Source organism: Meriones unguiculatus, chromosome 7 (genome assembly GCF_030254825.1).
Source record: "Meriones unguiculatus strain TT.TT164.6M chromosome 7, Bangor_MerUng_6.1, whole genome shotgun sequence".
NCBI classification, from domain to species: Eukaryota; Metazoa; Chordata; class Mammalia; order Rodentia; family Muridae; genus Meriones; species Meriones unguiculatus.
The window spans coordinates 61,663,349-61,686,914 of record NC_083355.1 but is presented as its reverse complement, the minus strand read 5'-3'; the positions used below and the strand labels follow the sequence as shown (position 1 = coordinate 61,686,914).

Here is a 23,566-nt window from a genome sequence, read left to right as displayed (position 1 = left end):
CTGTATCCTCAGAGATTACAACAGTGCCTGGTGCAGAGCAGGTCCTCAGGAAATCTGTACTAAATGAATCACACGAATGAAGAAAGAAATGAATGGAGAATGTGTTTCCTTTCCTTGCATACCTTGGGGATACCTTGGCATTTGGGAGAGTCACTATATTAATTGATGTTGGTGTACGGGAGGCTAGGAGAGAATTTACAGTCGAAGGGCTTAGGGCTAGAGTGGGTCTCACCCTAATCAAACAGAACCCCAAGAAAAAGAAAATAATATAATAGGGTCTTTGTATCCGAGAGGTGAGATGTTTGGTTTTGGAAATGCTTCTTAAAAGGGAGATTTTCACATTGCCGAGATAAGTTTCCCCATGCTGCCTTGGTAGACTGTCAGAGCAGGCATTTTGGCAATAACCAAAATTCTAATGACCTCGGCAATGCAGACAGGCGACCACTGTGCAGGCAAAGCTCCAGAGAATAGAACGGATGGAAAGGCATGGTGTGAATTGCTCTCTCAAGACTCCCTACACTCTGTATCTGTCCAATTTTTTGTAAGTCTGTTTAGTGAAATGTCAATAGGTGTTTAACAAATGAATTTTCTGTTAGCTAGCGTTTTCTACATTGAGACTAGACTAATAAACAAAGGCTTAATTTATTAACCAGGACCCTAAGGAATATTGAGTTCTCTCCCAACTCTTTCAACAAAAGATATGGGCTGGAGAGATGGCTCAGAGGTAAAGGGCACTTGTTGCTGTTGCAAAGGACCCAGGTTCAATTCCCAGCACCCACATGGCAGCTCATAACCATCTGTAACCCCAGGTCCAGAAAATCTGACATCCTATTCTGGCCTCTGTGGGTAAGCATGTGGTGCATACAAATGCAGGCAAAACACTCATGCACATAAAATATAAACAAGCCTAAGAAAAGGCTTTTTTTTTTTTTTTTTGAGGTACAGTCTTACTATATAGCCCTACTCTGGCCTTGAACCTACTATCTAGGTCAGGCTACTTTTTTTTTTTTCAATGCAGTTTATTCAGGAACCTTGAACAGTCATCTGACCCTGGGGAAAGCCAGCCCACAGCTTAAATAGCCTCTGGGTAGCCAACCCAGGCGTGCCACGTGGGCAATGCAGATAGGTCCACATACATGGAAGCAAGCCAGATCTTCAGCCTTAGCCAAATGTGGAATTGTTCGTGACAGAGAGCACTCACCATCGGGAAGGTGGAAGGCGGAAGGCGGAAACCAGCTCCATCTTTAAGGCATAGCATTCCGCAGCTCTCTACAGTTCCCCCTTTGGGAGCGTTAGCAGGCCTTCTGGTGTTGGTCTACTTTTAAACTCATGATCCTCCTATCTCAACCTCTTGAATGGGATTGCAATTGACTTTTTAAATCGTGCTACAATTCTTATCAAGATGAAAACTGAAGGCCAGACATTTCACTCCCTCATACACCATCCAAAGTAGTATATAAGGAAGTTTTTGAAATACAGTTTAAAATCATGTTAAACAGCAAATTTTTCCCGGTATGGTAGCTCACACCTATAATTCCAGCACTTGGGAAACTGAAGTAGGGGATGATACAGCAAGACCAACCTGGGCTACATAGTGAGTTCCAGGCTAGCCTGAACAATAAAATGAGACCCTGTATCAATATATATTGTAAGTCTAACAAATCCTACTGTAATCTTCTCTACAGATTTACACTCTTGAAGAAAGCCAAGGAATTGCTTCCTAACTGTTTGACTATCAACAGTTTTAAGTCATAACCCACTTTGGGCAGTGACAAAATTTGCCATGTGGGCTCAGAATTTCATTCCCACACTTTAGTTTTCAAACTAAAATAACTTGTGCCTTTTTGTTTAATGATCTTGGCACTTGGGCCGCTAAGTGGGAGGGCAGGAGGAATACTGTGCATGTTGTCTGGGGTCATCGGGTCTGAATGTCATTCTCACATGTATCCACAGAGTGATTGGCAGATAGCAGACCCTGTGCTGAGTACCAGGGGATACAATAGTGAGAAGCTGTCATAATAGAGCTTTCCAGTTAAGAGAGAGCAATTAAAAGCAAGAAGACACACACAGTTATGAATGATCTAAATGTAGAGTCAAGAAAAACTTCTTCTCTAAGGAGAGAGCATTGGAGCTGACAAACAACTTAGCCCTTAGCCAGTGACAGTACGTGAACAAAAGGCATTCCAGACATACAGGAAATTCAATGTCAAAACTCTAACGTGGGAAGGGGTTGGTGGTCCTGGCTAAATGAAAGACATCCCGAGTGATGAATGTAAAAAACAAGATTAGGCCAGGAATCTGGCTATAGAATGCTGCACTGACCACTGTAGGAGACGCTGCGGATTTGTGCCTCCTCCTAAAAAGCACTGACGTCTTAATCCATTGTCTATTCTCATAGAAAAAATAACGTTTGAGACTGGGCAATAGATAAAGAATAAGTTTACTTGGGAAGCCCAAGATCAGGTGCCACATCTGGTGGGGTTCTTCCATCTTATAAATACAATGTGTGTCGGGTGGGGGAGGGGAGAGAAAAAAACAGAAAGTACACGTGTGTACTTTTGAAAACAGGAGCCCAAGCTCTTTACACTAACCCACGCTCAGAGTAACAGTCACGAAGAGCACCGCCCCTTCTCTAAAGCAGAGCCTCCACGGTACAAACTCCTCTGGAACCACCCTCCGCTTCAATTTAAAAAACAAAACAAAAACAAACAAACAAAAAACCCCAGCGTTTTCCAGACACAACAGGGCAGACCCACATCCAAACTCACAGAGGTCTGGCAGCGTGCTAAGACCCGCGTACGCTCAGCCACACAACGTAGCTGCACAAAGAGAAGTGGCCAGGGTTCCACCACCAGCCCGGAAGCTGTCTGAAAAGCTCTGGGAGAGAGGAAATCAGTTTTCTTCAACAGATCGACACTCGATGAATGAACTGCACTCCAACTCAAGGCCCCTGTTCAGGTGGTGGTAGCCAACACGGGTGGACTCCATGCTTGTACTGGCTTTTTTCTTGTGCGTGTGTTTCTTTGCTAAGAGTGAGTCGTTGGCCAATACAAAAAGAACTTGTTTTGTTTGGGTTGGGGGCGGGGGGGGGTTATGGACTTTTTGTTTTATTTTGTTATGTTCTAGCATTTTGTTTTGGTTTTCGATTTTTTTTGGATTTTTCCTTATTTTTTAAATTTTCATTCTTGGGAGGTTTTTTTCAAAAAAAAAAATAGAGGAAGAGACAAGGAAAGAGAATCTAAAATTGGGAAGTAGAGAGAATCTGGGAGGGAATGGAGGAGGGAGGAAACAGAAAATCTTTAATGAGAAATGGCAAAAAGTGAGGGAAAGAAGCTGGGTTGGAGAAAGGTCTGGGAGGAGCTGGGGGAAAGAAGAGGATATTATAAAAATATAAGAATTTTTTTTAGTTGTAAAATCAATTCTAATGAGGAAAAAAAAAAAAGACCCAAACTAGAGTATCTATGAAGCCAACAGGAGAGTGAAAGCAAAGAAATGACCTAATCACTTTGGTTTCAGTGTGGAACTGGATATTGTGATAGCGAGAGAAACACAAAATGCATATATGGTGACCATCTCAGTATAGGGACTGTAGGGTCTGGAACTGTAAGGCTCATGGTGAAGACAAGGGAAAGGAGACAGCTTGAGAAATAGTCATAGGAAACGTATGGGATATGATGATGGAACGTATGAGTAGGTTGAAGTGATAAAACTGATACTTAGATTTTTTTGATTAGGCAACTGAAAGGCTAATGATGCCCTTCCCTAGGGAAAACACACTAAAAGGAAAACCGGCTGATAGAAGAAATTACAGACTCGGTCGGGAAACTGAGTCTAACTGCATTTGGGACTGCAGAGTGCAGACATGGTGCCTGTCAGCTGAGTGTGGTGGGTTCCAGGGTTTGAGAGAAAAGGCCTGAGCTGGAGGGACACAACTGGACAGTGTCAGTTAACCTCTGTAGGAGGAGAGGGGTCTGTTTCTTCATCGCTCAATGGTCTTGAGCCAGTCACTTCGCTGCTCTGAGCTGCAGGCTTTTTCATCTAGAAACTGAAAAGCTGTGGTTGTTCTTCACATTGGATAAAGTCATTTTGAGAATTAAAATAAACAATAGACAAAGCAGTTTATAAGTGCTAAGATGCCATAAAAGTGTCCAGTGCGGCGGAGCTGGTGACGGCAGCGGGGAGCAGGAGTGGCGGTGCGGACCGCGGTGGAAGCAGCCAGCACGTAGAACTGTGTGAGAAAATTCTCCCTAGGACTATGCTTTTTGCACTTAAATGAACATTATGTTTTCCTTGCCTAGAACAAAGTCATTGATTTTATGTGCTCTGTAATCTAAGCCTGACTCAAAACTGGGAAACCAGTATTCTTTAAATTTAAACCATAATAAATCAATCCTTTGTGAAGGGGGAAGGTATGATAATCATTAAAACATGTTGAAGAACGTCATCGAGCTGTTATAAAGCATGATGAGGAGGTGGTGCTCCTTGAAGGCATTATCCCATCTTCGCTGTAGGCTGTCTCTTGCCGTTCACTTTGGACAGACTGTTTACAAGGTTATTGTTTCAGTTCCCTAAACCAGCAATTGCTCATTCTCTTGTTCCAAGGGAATTTGAGATTTCATCAACTCTGACTGGCATGAGATATTTCTAGATTTTTCTTTAATTTTTTTAATCTCTAATGCCTTGCAGAATTTTTCCATCTTCAAAGGATTTGCTTTTGCAAGAAATGATTCATAATGATTAGCTCTGGGAGTAAAAATTGAAAGGCGTGTGTGTGTGTGTGTGTGTGTGTGTGTGTGTGTGTGTGTAAGAGACAGAAAAAGAGATTGACCACTGAGTATGAGAAACTAAATAGTGATAAGAAAGGAAAATCCTTTTTTTATACTCTCCTGAACAGTTAAAAACTTTTACATTTGGTATGTATTAATTTTATAATAGAAATAAATTAATAACATTTTAATGGGACCTTATAAAACCAGATTGCCCAATTCATTTTTGAACATTTTAATCAATTGTAAAATATGTCTGCAAAGGTAAAGTAGAAATTTGAAACACTAAACTCAGTTAATTCAAGTTATCCAAGCCATAAGCTGTTTAACTGGCTCTTCAAATTGTTGGTCTCTGGCACATAAATTTTTCAAATATCATTATTCTGACTCTTTGTTCCATTTCACTATTAAAACCACTTTTCTAGTATTTATCATTTTATGTCATTCTCATCACAATAACTCATTTCTGTTAAGGAAACCAGGTGAGAAATTAGGGCTCAAAGCTGAAGATTGCTAACATAATCTGAGCCAGAGACCAAAACGGCAATAGCCTGTAAAGCCCTAGCTCCTAGCTCTGATTCTTATTTTATACTTTGTTACACAGAAACAATCTTTCTAAAAGGGTTATAACTTTTACAGGGTGGAGAGCCAGCTCAGTGCTTAAGATCACTTTCTGCTCTGCCAGAGGACCCCGATATGATTCCCAGCACCCCTGTAAAGCAGCTCACAATTGTCTGTTGACTCCAGCTCTCAGAAGATTGCTGGCCTTCTCAAATACCTGTACAACCCTTGTGCACACACACACACACACACACACACACACACTCATACACACATGCACAGATATACACACATGCACGTAGACACATGCACACATATGTGCATACATACACACATTCATATATACCACACACATACATACATTCACACATACCACACACTTACACACATAAACGCATGCAAACATGCACATATACAAACACACTCACATGCACACACAATTTCAAAATCAAAATTTTAAAAACAGTTAAAGCAGTTTTTAAATTGTTCCATAATTTCTGCCTCCATTCTTCTGATGAGAGGCATCTAGCTTGTTTCCAGATTCTGGCTATTACAAATAAGGCTGCTATGAACATAGTCGCACAAATGTCCTTATTGAAAGGTAGAGCATCTTTTGGGGTCTATGCCCAGAATTGGAGACCAACAAAGCCAAAAAAATCTGGGCTCAGGGGAGCGTACAGAAACTGATGTACCAACCAAGGACCATGCATGGAGAGGACCTGGACCCCCTGCTCAGATGTAGCCAATAGGCAACTCAGTCTCCATGTGGGTTCCCAAGTAAGGGGACCAGGGACTATCTCTGTCATGAACTCAGTTGCCTGCTCTTTGATCACTTCCCCCTGGCGATGTGGCTTTGCCAGAACACAGAGAAAGAGGATCCAAGTAGTCCTGCTGAGACTTGATAAGCTAGGGTCAGATGGCAGGGGAGGTGGACTCCCCCTTCAGTGGACTAGGGGGAGGGGATAAGAGGAAGAGGGAGGGAAGGCGGGACTGGGAGGAGATGAAGGAAGAGCCTACAATTGGGATATAAAATGAATAAATTGTAAAAAATAAAAAAATAAAAATTTGATCTTATAAGATCTCATCAAGGCTGGCTGCATCATCTTCTTTTGTGGCCTGGCAAGGCTGCATCCCCCCAGGGAGAGGTGATCAGAGAGCCTGCCATTGAGTTCATGTCAGAGACAGTCCCTGTACCCCTTACTAGGGAATCCACTTGGACACTGAGCAGCCAATGGGCTTCCTCTGAGCCGCTGGTCTAGGTTTTCTCCATGCACAATCCTTAGTTGGAGTATCAGGCTCTACAGGCCCCTGTGGGCCCAGGTATTTTGGCTCTGTTGTTTTCCTTGTGGAGTTCCTGTCCCCTCCAGGTCTTTCTATCTCCCTCTTCTTCTATAAGGATTTTGGCACTCTGCCAAAAGTTTGGCTATGAGTCTCAGTAGCTCCTTTGATACCCTAGTGGGTTGAATCTTTCAGAGGTCCTCTGTGGAAGGCTCCTATCCCATAAAAATTCTAAAAAATAAAAAATAAATGAATTTTCAAAAAAGTTTAAAATTTTTTTGTTATGAAAATTTAAGCAAATAAAGTAGCCAGAATGTCCAGATACTATAACTAAACTCTTTTTCATTCCAACCTAAAACCTGGCCCCCCTTCACATCAACACTTTGTAATCCCTAGAGTAGAACTATTGACATAACCCTGGAAGAATCTGACTTTACTATTTTGAAATGATGCCCTGCATTATATTCCTTCAGGTTCATTTTTAGTTGCTGAAGTGTTATATGGTAAGTAGATGCAACACAGGAAAGACCATTTGGGATATTAACTGGCCACAGAACTCATTCCGATTCATTCATATCTTGCAGAAATAAAGCAGAATGGCAGCATAAAGAATTGTCCCTTCTCCCTGGAATGAGGGCATCACCTCTCATAGTAAAGCCCACTAGAAACAAATATTAATTATCTGAAATCTTTTTTTTAATATCTACAGGAATAAGTTTCCATTGCAAAAAACAAAAGCAAAAAAGCCATCTTCCATTCCCATTCCACTTTGGGGATCTTCATGGTGTATTATTTTTTTATGTTGTCACATAAACTAGACTCAGAATAGAGCACTCAGTGCTTCTAACAATTTTGTTTTCTATTTCTATATTTGCTTCTCCATATATTCCCATAAGTAAAATAACAGTAAGTATCAACATCTAAAAGTAGCTGTCAGAAGTATTAAACCATGATTTTAGTTTACAGTCCAGCTAAGGACATTCTCAGGTATTGGGCCAAGAATAGTAGAGTTAAAATGGTAGAGTTTAATAGTGTTAAATTCTGTCATGAATAAATTACTCCTCTCAAGTGGGTTTAAGAGAACAATTTTTCATCTATTCAATATTTCTTGCTTAATAAACCGTTTAGGCCTGTCCCTTGCATTCAGTCAAGCAAATTTTGTTTTCTTCTAAGGTAACAGTCATAGGAAACTGCCTTATCTGGATGCAAACACTTTTCTCTTTTCTTCTTCTTAATGCCATCTTTGTTTTGTAAACCCTATAGAAAGTCGAAAGATGATGCCAGACATCCTTCCGTTTACCAGAAGAAATGTGCAGTGTTTTTGGCGGCATGGTTGAGAGCTGCCTCTTTCCCTAAGGTGAACAGGGAAAGAGCTGAATAGAAAATACACATTTGGGTTCAAGTGAGGAACTTAGATTGAGCTGTTTGCATTTTGAAAAGCAGAATCTCAATAGAATTAGATCATTGTGAGGTTTAATTTATGACAGTTTCTTTCCCTGATTCTGTCTTACTTGATCATCAGTCTTACCAATCATGCAGCAATAGGAAAGGCAGAGCATTAAAGTTTCATTAAGAACAGCTCTCCTTTCTATGAACCACTTGGGGGAAACTACAAGTACATAGTTTCTATGAAATTCCAGGATATGTGACAAGAATCTGTGGTAAAAGAGCATCTTTCCCTGGCAGTTTTCACAGATTTCCTGGTGTGTACGTGTTTAGGAGAGGGGGATGGGGAAGGGCAGAGAGGAAGGGCAGAGATTCAGACACTTTCTTAAATAAACCTATAACTAAACTCTTTTTCATTCCAACCTAAAACCTGGCCCCCCTTCACATCAACACTTTGTAATCCCTAGAGTAGAACTATTGTGCAAAAATGTTTCCACTCAGGCACCACGCAAGTGGACGGAAAAGGAGTACAAGTAACCTAGATTCTCAGCGAATCTATTCTGTCTGTGTGTTCCACAAGTATTAGTGGCACCACTCACCATGTGCTAGGCATTGTGTCTCTAAGCAGCTCCACTGTCCTGCCTTCATGGGGTTTATAGTCCAGTGGAAGGAAAGGACGATAAAGCAATCACCATAGGAGGAACCGAATCTTCTCAGTTGTGGTAAGGACCACAAAGACAGCTATAAAAGCTGTGAAAAGTTCACATGGACTCTAATCTTGACCCGTGGTGGAGTAGGGTGAGGATGTAGAGAGAGGCCTTATTTCAGTAACAATATGTAGGCTGAGCTCAAGCGAGCGTTAGTCAGGACAAGATGAAGAGGATGAGTACACTAGACTGAGCAAACACAGCATGACTTCTCTAAAGCAGAAGGAGATGTAAGGCCACGGGAGGAGACAGAGCTTGAGGGCAGCTGGTGTGCAGAGACTCGGAAGGCAGAAACTGCAAAAGTTAACTGGACTGGGACATTTTAGAGATGTGGTTTTAAGAAGTTTACTCCTCTCAAGTGCTTTGATTAGGGGGTATATATGGAACACACATTATCTAAGTGAGTGTGGGAAATTTCCATGTACAAATACAGAAGTGGGATCTGAAGGACAGAACCTTTTCAAAGACACCTACTTGATCATCTGCCTATCAAAGCCTCTCAATCTGGCCCCTGCCTTGACACCGCAACTTTTAGAATTTTGATTTGGGACTTCTGGTTGGCTAGCTTTCCTAGGAGTCAATGTTTACTCTAGGGTAAGGAACAGACAAAGCATGCCAAAATATAAAAACCCAACTGGCTTCCAAGTGTAAACACTGACTTCTATTTTGTATAATACCCAAAAACTTAATGAGTTCTCAGAAGTATTATCTAACCATGTAAATATATGGATAACACATAATTACAAAGAACATGTTGTATATGAAACTTACATGAAACAATCAAGTGATAACTGCTATGCTTAAATCATAAATCATTTTGACATTTTGTACATTTTATGACTTGAGCTAAGTGGCTAAGGCCTTGAAAATTACTTTACATTTCAGAATACTTTAAAGAGCAGATAGCTTAGTTGGGGGAAGGAATTTTCATGGCTATTTTCTGAATGGCTACATTTAGATTCGGAGCTCTTAACAAGACTTTGATTTCATTCCAAAGGCCGGAGCCCTGCAAGGATAGAATCTTGGGAATAGTCCACATTCCTTAAAGAATGCTTATCAATTAAACCATCTCATTTTAGCTGAGCGACCTTTTGTGGAGTGAGGAGCTAGCATTTCCCCCAAATTATCTCACATGAAGAGAAAACAAACACTCTCATAGATTCTTCTGATATCTGTCAAGTGGAAACAACTGTATTTTTTTAATTAAGCTTCAATAGCAGATTTTTTTTTCCACTGAGGACAAAGCAGCATGATGCAATGACATCAAAGAAAAAATGCTTTTGTCAAAGTTTGTGAACAAAATAAAAAAATAAAAACGAGGTTAGAAAGAATGAAAGGGTGTATAGAACACTGTTTGTCGACTTGAACCCATCAAGACTAACATCTACACCACAAACTCCTATAAAAAGAAAGAGACACAAGTCACCCTCACACAGGCTGCTCCTCACTCAGTCACCAGGAGGCAGCTGCGATTTCAACACACCACATCATTTCCATGGCCACCGTTGCCAGCTGTGGGGTTGGGACCAGGTGCTGAACCGGTGTGTAGATGTACCTCCTTGTGATTTGCTTCTGAAGCCATGGTTTGGTGTTTATCATGTCTTCATACAGGAGTGCTTCATAAAGCACCGATTAAACATCTACCGTGTGCCAGGGCTGGTATACGTTCAGATGAATGTAACAAGGCATATCCTTCCTCCTTAAAAGATTCCAAAGAAGACTCCCCGAAGACTGTGGTACCCATCTCTACGAACTTCTAATTAGAGTTGAATCCAGGCAGTCAGAGGCCCACGCTGGTGCTATTCATCATTTTTCTGTATACCTCTTCAAATATGAGGGTACACCGACCTTTGAGCCTCCTTTGTTTAGATTCTCTATAATTCCTCAACTACCTTCCAGTGGTGTGGTCCTCTGTGGGGTCTGTCTCTTCCTGTTATAAGGGGTGTCCAATTTGCCTAGGTTAGAGTTAAACACTGATTAATTTTGAGATAACCAACTCGAATGCATATGACCTGAACATATATCTTTCTTTTTATTAATGTTTTGCAATTTTTGTAGATGCATATGGTGCTATTTTTTTTATCAAATCCAATTTTCTTTTCCTCTTCACAAATCCTCCTGTATTCCCCCTCTGCTTTTTCCTCCAAACTTCATGTGCTCTTTTTTATTTTATTAAAATATAATTACATCACTTTCTCCTCCCTTTCCTCCCTCCAATCCCTACCTCGGCATACTCCCTCTAACCCCGCCCATGCTCCCTCTAACCCCGCCCATGCTCCCTCCCACCTCACCCATGCTCCCTCCCACCCCTCCTCCCATGCCCCACTTACTCCCTCTCAAGTTGATTATCTTTCTCTATTATATCTATGTAAGTATTAATACATAAATAATAACCTGTTGAGTCTATTAGTGTAGCATATGTGTCTATGAGCTCAGGACTGATCATTTGGTATTGGATAACCTATTTAGGGTTGATTCTGGGGAAAGACTAATTCTTCTTTCAGCAGTAACTAGTTCTCTGTCGAGGGGTGGGACCCTGTGAGATTCCACCCTTCTGTGTTTGCATGACAATGGGCATCGTCATTGTTCAGGTCTTATTTAGGCAGTCACATTGTTGAGGTTCATGAGTGTAGCCTCCCTGACATTTCAGAAGACACAGTCTTCCTGGTCATCTGGTTCTTTCTGGCCCCTCCTCCATGATTGTCCCTGAACCTTAAGAGCCATATTCTAGATGTAGCCATTGGGGGGCTGGGCACCCCACAATCAGTTGATCACTGCATTTGGAGCAGTTATGATTTTCTGTAATGCTCCCCCTCTGTTACAAAGGGCAGCTTCTTTGATCAGAGTTAGGCATACTTTTCTTAAAGCCCACTGGGTCCATTTGGTGCTGGCTGTATGTCTGTGGATACAGACCATCTCCTAGAGCATGGGCGGCCTCTCAGGAGCTGCATCCCTAAAAAAGACTGTCTCTCCTTCTCCCAGAAGCAATCAGTTGCCAGTAGCTCCTCAGTGGGTGTAGAATTCCATCTCTGCTGGAGTTTTCAGCTGCATTGATCCTGTGTAGGTCTCGTGCGAGCAAGCAGTTATAGCTACTATGAGTCTGTTTGTGGATCAGCACTGTTGTGTCCAGTAAATATGTTTTACTGCAGTCATACACAACCTCTGATTCTTATCATCTTTCTGCCCCCTCTGACAATTATCCCTGAGCTTTGTGGGGATGGATGTGATACAGATGTCCCATTTATCTTAGCACTTTATAACCTCTTATTCTCTCCACACTGACCAGCTCTGGCTCTCTGTAGTAATCACCAACCACTGAAAAGAGCACCTTCTCTGGTGAAGGCTGCATGATGCACTAATGGAGATAGGAGCTTTTGGAGGTGTTTATAACTTTAGCAGAATAATAGCATTAGGTTCTCTGCTGGGGCCACTGACCTAACTGGCCATGTTTTTTTGTTCTGTTTTTTTGTTTTTGTTTTTGTTTTTTTTTTGTTTGTTTGTTTTTTGTTTCCCGCCTCCCCCGCCTCCATTAATGGTACCAGGCTGTTGTTTTTTTAAATCCAATTACAAAATGGTTGATTAGGTCAATAACATTCATGCCACTTCTGCATCGTTCACATATCTTGTCAGTGGTTGTTATTGTAGCTTGAAGGTTCATAAGCAGGTAAAGCTGTTGATTATTCTCCTAGAGCGTTGCGCAGTAGCACTCCCCCATACCGTGAAAGCTGTTTAATGGGGATGAAGTGTCCAGTTCAGTACAACCTTGATTTTTCCACGTCCTGGGAGAAGTACGTGCTGTCTTCAGCAATAAATGCTGAAATTTGAGACAGTAATCAAAAGAAGTGGCAATAATGTACGGTATTGGGGGGATGGGGCCTCCCACTGACCAGCAGCTTAAAAGATTTTTATGTGATAGTCTATGGTGTCTCGTATACATTGTCCCCTGTTATATAGAATAACTGCATTTAAACTCCTAGTGTGTGTGTGTGTGTGTGTTTTAGGGAACTTCTACTAACAGTAGGTTTTCATGTGACTTTTTTAAATGTCTTAAATATTAGTTATTCTACCCGATAGTCCCTCCCTTCTTCAACTCCATTTAATCCTTCTGTTATTATTTCCCTTCCCATTTTATACTACTTTCGCTCTAACCCCTTCCAGTGAGATCTCCCCTCACGGCCCTGTTTTTGTTTCCTGCATTCTATGGGAACTCCATTGTAAATACACATATCTAAAGAGTCACACCTGACATACTTTTCTTAGTACATAGAAACTATTCAGATTTTGGAAGGATTTGTTAAGGAAGGGAATTTTAAAAAGAGGAAAAAAAATATGTATCTTTACATGAAGATGTCAGCATATGTGTTACTTTATGGAAAATCAAAAACTCAGATTATATCGAGTTTTCATCTTCTATGTGTGCAGTTGGCTAAATTAAGGAATTTAGATTGCTGTGCTTACATTTTGTGTGGTCTTAGTCCTATTGAAATGAGTATTTTAATCCTGACTCCTCCCTCCGTCTCTCTGGCTGGTTTTGCAACCTGTGTCCTCAGCAAACACAATGAGCAGGCCTTCTCATCCTCACCCCGTTTCGCACAGCCCTTCTTCAGGCTACTATTTGGACATGTATTTCTTTCACAGGAAAACCAATCGCTTGTCTAACAGAGAATCTCTCCAACTATGCTAGCATCCATCCTCCAGCCAGTGTTTCATTAATTCCATATCTTACTACTCAGCATAACATTAGAGGGTTTTTCAAGGGTTTTATGAAAGTAAGGTGAAATTAAGGTGATTCGGAGTATATGAAACTTTCCAAAACACATTCCTGGAGTGGGCTTTCTGCTGTTTCTTCATGTAGGGGTAAACTGTGAACCTCGTGTTTATAATGCCTTTTGACTATAGCCTCAAGGAGATGAAAGCATGCCTCATAACCCTTGGTAGTGACATGCTTCCAAAATGCAAGTCTAAACCAAATGAAAAATGAAGTTCTTCAAAGAAGTGCTTTTGTGATACTTGTGAGTCATGTGACTTCTCATAGGACTGCTTTGCTTGACCTGTCACCAAGAGAAGTTAAATGGTGGCAACCATGAGGAACAGACAAAAATGTGACTTGAGCCGATAGAGTTGGGGAAATTCTCAGATAAAATTTTGGTATTTAAATTGATGTCCTGAGTAGCCTTAAATGAAAAGCTGCATTGCTGTGCCCTGTTCAATAGCAGACTTCCAGCTATCTCCCTTACCACCTTACTAGTAAAAAAAATCCTCGCTCTCTGATCCTCCTTAACCCCTCCTTCTGGCAGGGCTCTGTGTGGAATGTCTTCTTAAAGCCGCCAGAACCTAATCACAGAGGTTTGTGGGATGGACAGCGGTTCTCTATTTATCAAGCTGGCAGCCAGCTGGCCAGTTACTACAAGGGGCATCAGAGCCCATCCCAGAGAAGGTAAAAGACTGAAGGGATGACTCTTTTCATCAAGATACTTAATCTCTGTGCATATTAAATCCTCAAGTGCTGGTGCCTTATACTGCCAATGGATGTGCCTTTAGCTGTTGACTATCCAGTGTAAATTAGGTGGTTACATTAGTGACAGATAGAGAGTGTGTTGATCGTTAACTGCTTTGGGTCATAAATTAATCTTCTGATGACTCCTTTTGTGAAACTTTCATAGGTTGTATCTGTACCAGCTATAGCGCTGGGTAGGCAGTGCCCGTAACTGTAAGAACAGCTTTGGAGGAGAGTGCTTTAGCCACAAAGAACGCAAGGAGGGGTGTGATATGATAGGTGTCCTCTTTGTGACTCTCTGGCCAAACCACAACACCAGTGGGGCATCCTTGTCTCCATGGAGACTCACTCACTGCCCACTCTCTGATTTTTCCCTTCCACCCTCCCTTCCTCCCTTCCTCTCTTTTCTTTAGAGTTGTAGCTGCAAGAGTCCTCATACTTTTGAAATTACATTTACTTCTTTATTTTGTGTACAAGCACAGGTGTGTGCCACAGCACTCCTGTGGAGGACGGACATAGCAAAGACGTGTAATGCATGGCTCAACGCCCTGTGTGAAAGACAGATATATACAAAAATAACCCATCCATAACCAAGGGTTAGAGTGTGGTGAAGACAGTGTCTCGGGAATAAAAAAGAAAAATTCCCGATGAAGATATCCTGAGGTTTCTTGTGCATGGTGGTATAATGAAGGCATCAAAGGCAAGGTCAGAGTGTTGGCTGTGACCTACCATCCCTAAACCAGATTCTGGCACATAGCAGATTATGAAGTCAAGAGAGCGGATTGGCCGTGGATTCAGAAAGCAATTGATGACAATGTTCTTTTGGCCACACCATAAGCACAGTAACTGACCCTCCATTTTTCCTACTAAGAGCACCATAATTACTAGTTGCTAGCATGGATCTTAATATCTCATCCATTCATTCATTCATTTGTATGTGTGTGTCACAGGCATGCGTGTGAAGGTCAGAGAACAACTCTCAAGGGTCAGTTCTCTCCTGCCTTTTGACATTCAGGGTTCAAACTCAAGTTGTCAGGTTTGTGTGTGTGCAAGAGCCTCTAGACCTGCTGAGCCATTGCACCAGCCCCCACATAAAACCACTTTCAGTCTTCTTTCCAGAGAGGAAAGGAAGCTGACCTGGGAAACTGAGGTAAGTCTGGGATGCGACCCAGACTTCACAGCCGTATTTAGGAGCTACCTGTGTGGTCTCATTAGCACACAGTGGAATGGGTTGGACATGTGCTCCACACTGCCAGTCTGGCCATCTCTCCGGCCTCAGACTCCAACAGTGTCTCAAGCACGCTGGGCATGACAGATCCCCCTGCCCACCCCCTCCTTGGCAAATAGATGAGGAGACTGGATCTTTATCGAGGTCTCATGACCGTCCCGGCCAGCTGTGCATATAGATCAGCATTGTTGTCATCATCCTGAATAGAAGAAAAAAAAAAAGATTTCACCTATGTCACAGCAACACTATGAGAGGATCTTTTCACAGGATGTTTTATGGGGATCTCTGGCCACAGCCACACGGAGTTCGTGGAGCTGTCAAGATGGCTCAGGGGAGGAAAGCACATAATCCCAAGCCTGACTACCCGAGGCCCATACCTAGAACCCACGTGGCAGAAGGTTACCCTTGAAGGTTACCCCTGGCCGCCACACATTTGCCGTGACACGAGTGGGCACGCATGTATACACAAAAACGTGATATTAAAAAGGAAAACATGGCTCATTCTGACAGTCTCCACTCTCTGCCAGTCTTAGAGAGCATTCAGAACACGTTTGCATCTCCCGTCACTTCTAAGAAAATGAGAGTGGATGGATGATGTTAAACCCCACCCCCACACACCCCGTACACTGTGCTCTAAGGGGCTCCATGACACATCTGCGGTCAACTTGAGCAGGTGCTCAGTTTGCCCCCTTGGGAGCGCAGATGCTTCTGTGCAGTAACGTAGAAGGGCACCACGAAGGCATTTTTCTCTCCTTGTAAAAGAGAAAGACGAGGGATGGAGAAGTATTTAGACACACCTCAGTCACTTTGCAGTCACGGCATTGTTTCTCCCACAGAAATACCCTGTTGATTTTTAAATCCCTTTAAACCTCCCTGGCACCTGTATGGCCCAGATCCAAAATTCACTGCCGAATCCCTTGCTCTTGCTTTTTATATTTAACCTCGCAGGCGTTTCAGTGATTGTGACTCCTAGTTATTGAGAATTTAAGGCCCTCCAGAAGTTTCCTTCTTCCCTGGAAGTTAGAATCGTGTACTGCTCAAATCTCAATATCAGACCGTCTTCGTTGTCATCCCCACATTTTCTTAAACAAGTAAGCATATGGACAAACACACACTTTAGTTCTGCTAGCTTTAAAAAAAAAGTGTAATCACACAACCTGTCTTGTTCCTGGATGACAATGCCTCCGAAATATTGATGGAAAGAGTGAGAGGAAGGTGGAGTGGGGAGGTTGTCCAACTTAGTCACTGATAATACATGATACAGCTTCTTTTTAGGGTAAAAACTGAGGCTGTAAACATAATGAGAACTTCCCAGCAAATTCATTATAACAAAGCATAGTGCAAGCTCTCTGGCCACAAAAATGGACCCAAGGAAAGTGACTCCCACTGAAGACCTAATTAAATACTTTGATGTCAGAAAGCAGAGCAAGGAGGATTGGAAAATCAAGTCTGACCAATATGAAGGGCCTAAATTCACGTGGAAAAACAGAAATAGCTCTCTTCTTCCTATCTCTCTGTCTCTGTCTCTGTCTCTCTTTCTCCATCTCTCTCCCTCCACCCCTTCCCCACCCTTCTCTCCTTTTCTTCTCTTCCTTGAAGGAAGACTAAGACTCAGGAACAATGGGTTGTAAATTCTTCAGCCAATTAGCCCAGTGACTTACTACTGTTTCTAATGCACAAAAAGTCGCAGGCTGTTTTGTAGCCGCCCCAAGTCGGTTTGTTAATAACAGGAAGCTAGCACTTCTCAGTACAGTGGATCAAGCTACACGTGAAAATAAATGCAAAAAACCTGGAGGGGAATAGCAGCAGACCGAGAGTAGCCTTGATTTAATTTAACATTTGGGGTCCACACACATGAGCGTTTTAGTAGGCTTCATGGTGGAAGTTGCTGTCATTTGTAAAATATTCTGGCCAATTAGCTAATAGTGTGCTTGGATTTCTCCTGTTTTGATACAGTAATACTAAGTACATTGTGAAGCCCAATTATACAAATCATCCCCATATGCCATACCAGTCTTTCTTTATGAACTGTGTTTATAAATCCTGTGTGAGGAAATGTGTACTTCAGCAATTTAGACCATGTGTAAAAACATAGCCAATGGGATTGTCAAGAAAACAAGTTCCAGCCTAGGAAATCCTAATGTGCCCGGCTGGAATAACAGGAGGGTGCCGAGAGGGCGACTGGGCTGGAGGGCGATGCTCTCCCGGCTCGCATACTTGTCACTTTACAGTGCTTAACCAATTTAGGTGCTCCCGCTTCCTGTGCTGGTGCTTTCTTCTTTCCTTTTAGGATCCAACCTTGGAGGTTTTGAGAAAATTCGGGATTGGTTTTGTCTCAGGAACAATGGGCTCAGTCTTCAACATCCCCTTTGATGTTGCCAAGAGTAGGATCCAAGGGCCTCAGCCAGTTCCTGGAGAGATCAAGTACAGAAGCTGCCTCAAAACAATCTTGACAGTCTACCGGGAAGAAGGGTAATACATCCTCGCTTTAATTAATACGCAAGGCTCAGGGGTTGTTAAAAAACAGTCTTGTTGGTCCATTTTCATGAGAGCCAGCAGGCCTTCCGAGGCTGGGCTTGAGTCTAAGGACACGACAAGCTTTGCAAGGCCACACAGTAATGAGACATTGGCACAGTGTCCGTCCACGACCGTGATCACGCAGAGAGGCCTGGTTATATAACACAACGCGCTGAATGTTTGCCCGAGAATGTGCGGGCACACTCTTTCTTTACCTGTCGTGTGGGTGGTATTACTGTGCATTATCTGTCCCGTTTAGCATGTGGACAGAATCTTGTCTTCCGACTGAAAATCTAATCAAAATCTTGTCTAATTATATTCTCCTAAGAGAATTATATATGAGTATTCTGAAAACCTGGATTCTGAAATGTTTAGGTATCTGCCTTTTTCTGGTCTTTTTTCTAAGTTGTAGTTTCTGTCTCCTCTCTCCTCTTCCCAACAATATTCTCCAGTAAACAAGTGATACTTTATTATTTTGATCTAAACTGCATTATATTTCCTAATGTGAATTCTGGGTCTGTGTTCTTTTAAATTCAATTAGAAAAATCGTTTTGCCCGTATACACAGCTGTCTTGAAAGCAAGAACCATCTCCCTGATGAAAGCCAAGTTTCTGATTGGACAAGACCCACGTAGCCTGTAATAAAAAACTGATTAACTCTTTCCCTTCATCCAATTTGCTGCAGCAAATACTGAGCCAGATACTGTTGGGTTGGGGGTGAGTGTAATTTCAAGTAGTTTCTTGGCAAATGCTGCGCGAGCCTCTCAAGGAAGCTGGGGTCTAACTATCTATTTCCAGAATAAGAATCTTGTGCCCCCCCACTTCTGTTACAGGATTTTAGCCTTATACAAAGGTCTACTACCCAAGGTGATGAGACTTGGACCAGGTAACAATGATCTCACTCTTTATGTCTTTCCTTCATCATAGCTCTAATATCTCTTCTGTTGTTACTTGTGTGGATCAGGAACACCACAGCAGCTTACTATATTGGGAGAGAGTGAAAACTTGAAGATAAAAGGTTACCTGTTCAAGACACTGAAAGCACCCGTTAGAAACACTCTCCTTTTGTTTATAACTACTGTTTATGGCTTTGCTGGGGGCCAATGAGAGCCAACACAAAGCTAAGTCAGCAGGAAAAGTTTCACAGCCACTGAAGCCTGAGTGAGCTCCAAAGTATACGCAGTGGCTTATGCAGAATTTCACAAAGAAACCGGACAGATAAAAACTCTCCCTCGGCCTCCAGGCCCGGTTATGCTTCTGCCTCGCCTTCATTTCCAAAAGAGAAAACAGAGAGGACTCGCCTCCCTGAACTTCATTTCCCCACCACCTGAATAGCATGAAGCTGTTCAAGGCCACTAGCTTGTCCCAGCCTCCCTCCCTCAGTAGAGACTCCTGGCTTGGGCCCTATCTGAGGATGGGAGGGAGGAGCCTGTCATTCCACTGGAGGCGGCTGCCTCTATGTAAATAGATAAGGAAATAGCTGCTGGAAACTCAACCGCCTGGGCAAATAGCCCTGGATTACAAGCCACCCTATGATTAAGTATGAGCACATACCTTCTAGACCACACACTTTTTTTTAACCAAATTGTGTGTCTCTCCTTAGACATCCTGCTAGTCTTCTCGGGAACACTCTCTCCTCTCTTTGCTATTCCTCTGTTTTAACACCAGTGGCCTGCGTTCACACACATGTGCTTACAGTCACATCTTAATCTGGAAAGCTGGCCTGGCTCCTCATCTTAGATAAAGAAAAGTGGTACGTAAAATGAAGCTGGAGAATAGTTCACACTTTTGTGTATTCAGAAGTCATTCCTCATTTCCCCATTTATTACCCCAACCTCCATGGGCATTTAGGCTCGGATTATTCTTCATATCTGAGCTCTAGCCTTGCCTCCAGTTAATCATCGGCCCATGTGTCAAAACCAACTCAGTAATTGTACACATCGGGAGGGCTGTGTATCTCTGTGCTTTTCCTCTCACCAAACAGTAAAACTCTGACAGCAGACCTAATATTAGCAAAAGTCACAGGACAGAACCCTAAACCAGGTTTTTCAAAAGAGTAGGGATGAAAAGGATAACTGGGGAGAGTGTAGCCAAAAATGGTAACTGACTGGAACTTTGAACCAAAACTCTTAAATAATCTGCCCCCAAGTTTTGTTAGAGGCTTTCAAATGTTTGCTTAGGTTTTTAAATGTTCTGCATGAGCTACCCTAAGCCACTCTGACATTATAGTCAATGAAAAGCGTTGTTGTGCTGCTGTCCAGCCTAAACCAAGTTGTGAAGAGCCAGTAACCTAATGGAAACTCCTGGCTTCTCCTGCATTTCAAACGTGCAAGTCCTAGGGACATTAAATGGGGAGGGGGGGGTAGTCAGAGGGAAACGTAGGACTGTTGAGTTGATGCCAATCATATTTAAGGGGGAAGAAAAAAGAGAATATAAAAGAAGATAGGGCCAGGGGGATGACTAGAGTGGGTAAAAGTACTTCCCACCAAGACTGACAAGCTGACACCATCCCGCCTACCTACCCCCAGGGCTTTGGGGCTTGGTGAAAAGAGAGAACAGACTCCTACAAGGTGTCCTCTCACCACCGCCGTCCTCACACATACCCACTGGAGAGGGGGCAAATCTCAAATAAAATTCAAAGGTTAAGCTTAAGATACATAGGGTTGAGGCGGAGGTAGCTCAGTGGTAGAAAAGGTAGCTAGCATTCACTAGGCCCTGAGTCTGAGCTCTAGAACCACAAGTAAGAAAAAGAGAGGGAAAGGAGGAAAGGGAGATGACTGGAAGGTGTGAAGAGAGAGAAGAGAGGAAAGAAAGAAAGCAAGAAGGCAGTGGAGGGGGTACCCACATTTTTCATCCTTCATCCTGGAGACACATTTTATCTTGTTTTAGTAAATGCTTTAGCAGCCCTACTTGACTAACAACGAGGTGCCACCTACAAAAGAAGCAAGTCTGAGTTCTTCTCTCTCTTTCTCCATCTCTCCCTCCCTCTCGCCCTCTGCCCCCATCTCTCTCTTTCTCCCCTCCCCCTTCTCTGGAGTGGGGTGCAAATGTGTGCTTGCCTGTTCTCTCTGTTAGTGAGCAGTTAGTAAAAGTAAATGCAACGGTCACATACACGTGAACCTCTGTGGGGCTGCTTCTTGTTTGTTTGCTCATTTGTTTGTATTGTTAGAATTCTGGTAGAGCTATACCAGCTGAATGGAGTTTAATGGAGTATCTTCATGGGTTAAAAATGAAAATTACAGGCAGATAATTATCTTTGGTTTATGGTTACACAAACATGTGCTGCCTGGAGATTTAAAAAAAAATCATATGGCAGTGTGTGCAAAATAGCTAAGATCCAAATCAGGCCCCTTTCCTTTCCAAGAGACGTCAACCCTCCACTCCTGCAGCCAAGCTGCTGTAAGTCATGATCTGAGTATTTGTCCACAATTGGGTTTTGTAACGCTTTTTTTTTTCACATAGTTAGTCCAGTCCATGTCACAGGACGCATTCTATTTGCTACATCAGGTAGAACACAAAGTGATAGCTGGGCAAAGGGCTTGCCCCCATGTGCAGGCATCCGGCATCTTCCACTCGTATTTTCCCGAGTCATCTTCCTGTTGATGTCTTTTACAGTAAACTACTTCACAGACAGTCATTCTCATCTAGGGTAAAGGGTGGTCTCCTGCCACCCAACCCTAATTCCAAAGTCCCAAGTTCCAATCTGTGTATTTGAGGCAGCTATATGAAATGATGCTCAGCTTCCAACTTCTTTTTGTTGAGTTTTGCAAAGCAGAGTCTTAAAACTTTCAGAAAGTAACTCCAAAACAACACAATCCAGTTTCAAAGCCAGACTCATCTGTCAAATCACGATCTTGGAGAATTCTTTCTTGAATACAACTAAAGATGTTGCCAATTCTGCCTGAAAAAGAGAAATCTATTGCCTAGATGGGAAGAATCTGAAAGTTTTTGTTTGCGGAAAAGCCGCATGCCTTTACATGACTAAATATGTCTTCATTTATTTACTTTTTTAAAAATTGAAAGTGCCTGAAAAAGAATCTGATGAGAAATGATGAAAGTTGCAGAAACACAGAGAGAGGAAAAATGTATTTGGAGACTCAAGATGGTCTTGATTTTACCCTGAGAATTTTCCGTAATTGTCGTTTTCTATCTGTGCATCAGAGCTCCAGAACTGATGCTTCCAAGAGCCCCAGCCTGATAAGGCCTTCCTTCTGAGACTCGGTGGCGTGGGGGGCGGGGGGAGCAGTGGCCCTGCCCTTGCACAGGACTGTGATGAGACGTGCCTCTCTGCCCTAGGTGGTGCGGTGATGCTGCTGGTGTACGAACATGTCTACTCATGGCTGCAGGAGAAGTGGTGAGAGGCAGAAGAGTCTTCCCCACGGCCCAACCAAGAGAAGACAGTGGGCCAAGCTAGACGTACCGGGAAGAGGGGAAGATGGCCCGCCCGAGAGCAAAGCCTATTCTGGTGTTTTATAAATCTGTAGGCAAAGTGACATGGCAGTTTGGGCCATGCACATCACACTGTGAGAAGCAAACTAACATGAAGCAGTGGAGTTTAAGTTAGGTAGAGAGAGGGTAGAGCTCAGAGACAGTTCATGAAAGCTGTGCGAACTCCCTGACTCACACTGCCTCGACATGAAGACGCATTTAATAATTTTTTTTTTCTGAGAAGTCTATAAATACTTAAATTCTTGAAAATAAATTGTCCTGTGCTACTTCCCTGAGAATTTTTTCAAAGAAATACTGAGGAATGAGCCAGAATTTAAGCACTTTTTAAATAAGGAATTACTTTTCCATAAATCATATTGTAAAAGATAAGAAAAAATTTAAACACACCAAAACAGCTTTTAGAGAATGTTTAATTTTGTGAGTGCTGAGTTAAATTATGAGTCTATTGGTTTTCTCTATTAATAATACACCGTTGGGCTCTGCTCTCCTAAATCTATTTTATATTTCACATGGTGATGTAAGTGGGTAATTTTAAATCACGCTACTTGAAGTGTTTTATTAAAAATAGAATACATGATATTATATTCAATTGCTTTCTTTTTCAAAGTTCATTTTGAAAACAAGTTTTATTACTGAAATATTTTTTTTATGTTAGGTCACAAATTGAATGAATTCTTCAGGCCCTTCTCTGTTGCCTGTATTTGCCTTGAAAAACCTTGTTTCTGAGCCTTTACCTACGCCATTCTTTAAAAAGATGTAGGAGATAAAGCTGTTTCTACAGAGTCTTAGGTTTAAGTGACATATTTAAGTACAAAATCAACAGTTTAGAATATTAAAAATGTCTACACTAAGAGGGAAATGTTTCTAAATGAAAATTCATTCTTCAGCATTTTCAAGTAATCTTTAAAAAAAAAAGATAGCTTTTTGGTCTTGATACAATGAAAGCTTATTTTTATGACTGTCCCCAGAAACAGAACTACTTTAAAAATGTTTAAATGACACCTGTTCTTAACTGCTACTGTCAGCTATTTCTACTATGAGGAAACCTCACCAAAACATTTTGAAAATAAACAGTAAAGATGACATGATAATTATTTGTATTTATTAACTTAGAGCATTTGAAGTATAAAAATAAAAGGCTTTTGACACAATGTATATACATACATAGCCTTCTGTTG

At 42.0% G+C, this 23,566-nt stretch overlaps 1 protein-coding gene across 3 annotated transcripts in view; it reads left to right on the top strand.

Annotated features, from left to right (window-relative positions):
* The window catches only part of Slc25a21 (solute carrier family 25 member 21), a 530,746-nt gene extending 507,203 nt beyond the window's left edge, over positions 1–23,543 (top strand). For all 3 annotated transcript variants that reach the window (XM_060387524.1, XM_060387522.1, XM_060387523.1), the window contains 3 exons: positions 17,714–17,895; positions 18,773–18,825; positions 22,236–23,543. In XM_060387524.1, coding sequence (XP_060243507.1) covers positions 17,714–17,895; positions 18,773–18,825; positions 22,236–22,297 — 297 coding nt within the window. In that variant the 3' untranslated portion in view covers positions 22,298–23,543. The remainder of the gene's footprint in view (positions 1–17,713; positions 17,896–18,772; positions 18,826–22,235) is intronic.
* Positions 23,544–23,566: the final 23 nt, after the last annotated feature.